Consider the following 2,975-nt stretch of genomic DNA (forward strand, 5'->3'; position numbering starts at 1 on the left):
CTTTTTGACCATCCTTTTGAGAATTTCAACCATGTAGTTATTCTTAAATCCTCCATCTACCTTCCATAAAGGATCACAAGCAAGTTCTTGCAATACATCAACCAAAGCATCAGTTTCCTCATCCTTCCAATATTATTTATTTTTCCCCTACCACGGTCACCACCCGACGATGTAGCCATTCCTCACTGAAAATATACAAGTAAATATTAGTGGTATCAATTTGATAGAATTTGACAAAGAAATAATGAAACTAAATAATAAGATCAGTTTATGTTATATGTACAGTAAAAAAGTAACAATGCATGCATTTAATCAGTGTTATTTATTTTACTTGTAATTTAGAAACATACAAGAAACCATTTCAAGAACTTGAGTACAATACCTAAAACAAAACTATATTGGTTTAGACAAATCTATCTATTTCTCCATGCATTGAACATATTGGATGACATATTATTTCTAAATTCCGACCATTCATCACTTGGACAAATGTTGGTAACATATTCCCCATCTTCACTTTCGTCCTCACTTTCTGATTCTTCTTCTTCTTCTTCCTCTTCATCTTCTTGAGGATCATGGCTCATATATTTACGAATCAAGTTATAAAACAAACAGCATGCCATAATGATTCGAACTTGAGTTTGGATTGAGAAGAATGAAGGGGATGAAAGGATCTTCCATCTTCCTTTTAACAATCCAAAACATCTCTCAATCACATTCCTTGCTTTAGCATGTTTCATGTTGAAATATTCCTGAGGAGTCTCACGTCGATGACCATCAAACTCCTTTAAATGATATCGTTGCCCTCGATATGGAGCAAGAAAACCATTTGCATTGCAATAACCAGAATCAACTAAATAATAACAATCGCGAGGGACTCGTAGACCTTGGTTCCTTGAGATTGCATCTCGAAGCACACGACCATCATTAGCTGAACCTTCCCAACCAGGCAAAACATATATAAAATGCATGTTCGGACAACAAACACCTAAAACATTAGTTGAGATGCAACCCTTTCTTGTGCGGTATCGAGGCTTCTCGTCACTAGGAGGTGTCACTTTAATTAAAGTTCCATCCAAAGCTCCTAAACAACCCTACATGTTAAAATAGTATGTAAGCATTATTTCTTATCTTAAGCTAAGTTCAACTCGTGTATTAACCTGGTAAATGAGCTATTGAATTATAATACCTGAAAACATTTCCATTTTGCATCTTGACAATCTTGGGTAATAGGGGCGAGTTTCTTTAGCAATATATGATGTAATCTCAATATTGATAAAAGAACTTGACGAAATTGCTGACTCACTGTCTCTCTACTGCGTAATAAAAGATATCCAATTGTCCTACTCTTTTTGTGGTGAGCCAAAGTATACAAGAACATTGCTACTACCTCTTCTATGGATGTGTTTCTAGTAGGTTTTAAACCACCGATGTCCCTTACCATATCGCATAACACCCTAAAAGTTGCTCTATCCATACGGAGCTCACTAATGCAGACAGAATCACTTTCCTGAGTTAAGCTTAACATAAAATTCATCTTTTCCATCCTTTTTTCCTCCTTAGTCTTAAATCCACAAATATTAGCTCGAAATAACGAAGAAATAATAAAATAGTAGAATGAAAATGTTAACACTATCATAGTAGTCGCTATTTGTTGAATCAAAAAAAGTTTCCTTAGTTTGCGTTGTCTTCTGTTTATAGGAAGACGAGGCATTTTTATCTACACAAGTGCAATAAAACGATTCAACAGTATGATTAAAAAAAAACAGATTCACAGTATGCAGAAAGCACATTACAGGTATTTTAATCTGCAATATACTACAAGTAGAGTGTATGATTTAGCCTTTAATTGCAACATGTCCACATCTAATTACACTATATATATATGTGTGTGTGTGTGTGTGTATATCAAGAAAGAAGATACAGAAATAACCTTAATCATGTAAACACAAAAAGTAAATCATTAAAATTAAAAATCTAATATATTATATACTTATATATATAGGGGGACAATAAAATAAGAACAGATTTAAAATAAGAACGGTGAGAACACCTTAAAATTATTATTTTGATGCATTAAAAGTTCATAAAACTGACATAGTGCATAACTAATTATCATTATTTAAGTGTTTAACAACACATTGATTCATCAAAATCGAAAACATCACGTTTTTTGTTGGATGCATCATTTTGATGAATATGCATCCAAGATGGATGCACAAAGCAAAAGACATGATTATTTCGATTTTGACGGATGAATGTGTTGTTAAACACTTAAATAATGATAATTAGTTATGCACTATGTTAGTTTTATGGACTTTTAATGCATCAAAATGATGTTTTTAAGGTGTTCTCACCGTTCTTATTTTAAAAGTGTTATCACCGGAGTGTTACCCTATATATATATATATATGTTAATAATCAAAGAGATTATATCAAGTCATTATAGTCGATTGAAAGCTTTTAATGATAATACAGTATGGACAAAAAAAGTAATATAATACTCGTAGTTTGGTACAGCCATAAAAACAAATATGAGGCAAAGATAATTTATGAAATTATAAAACATACCTTGAGTGATGTTGAGTGATTTACTTCAATCGTAAGTGTGAAATTTTTGATGGGGGAAAATGGGAAGCAGCAAGCAAGAGGATGAGAGATAATAATATAAAAATAAAAGAAGAGAACGTAGATGACTAATAGTGCGGGAAAAAGAGCGGGGTATTGATAACCATTCCCCCCAAATTATCCTATAATGGGGCATTACCCATTTTTAGGATTGATTAACCACTTTTTTTCCAACCAAGCATTATTATTCATTATCTTATCCATTCCTCACCCTCAAAACCCCCCAACCAGGCACCCCCTAATTGTATGTGTGTGAAGGTTATAGGAATTGAATAAGAAAGGCTTAAAGTTGTTATGATTTCTAAGGTGTGAGGGGTTATTTATAGTCTAACTATACATTTATGCTA

At 32.8% G+C, this 2,975-nt stretch overlaps 1 protein-coding gene across 1 annotated transcript; it reads right to left on the reverse strand.

Moving 5' to 3' along the window:
• Window positions 1-413: 413 nt before the first annotated feature.
• On the reverse strand, window positions 414-1,546 carry LOC122587699 (protein ALP1-like). The gene is made up of 2 exons (XM_043759864.1): window positions 1,190-1,546; window positions 414-1,094 (listed from the first exon to the last, which is right to left on the reverse strand). The coding sequence occupies exons 1-2, from the start codon at window positions 1,544-1,546 to the stop codon at window positions 414-416; spliced, it is 1,038 nt and encodes a 345-aa protein (XP_043615799.1).
• Window positions 1,547-2,975: the final 1,429 nt, after the last annotated feature.

Source organism: Erigeron canadensis, chromosome 2, assembly GCF_010389155.1.
Source record: "Erigeron canadensis isolate Cc75 chromosome 2, C_canadensis_v1, whole genome shotgun sequence".
NCBI lineage: Eukaryota > Viridiplantae > Streptophyta > Magnoliopsida > Asterales > Asteraceae > Erigeron > Erigeron canadensis.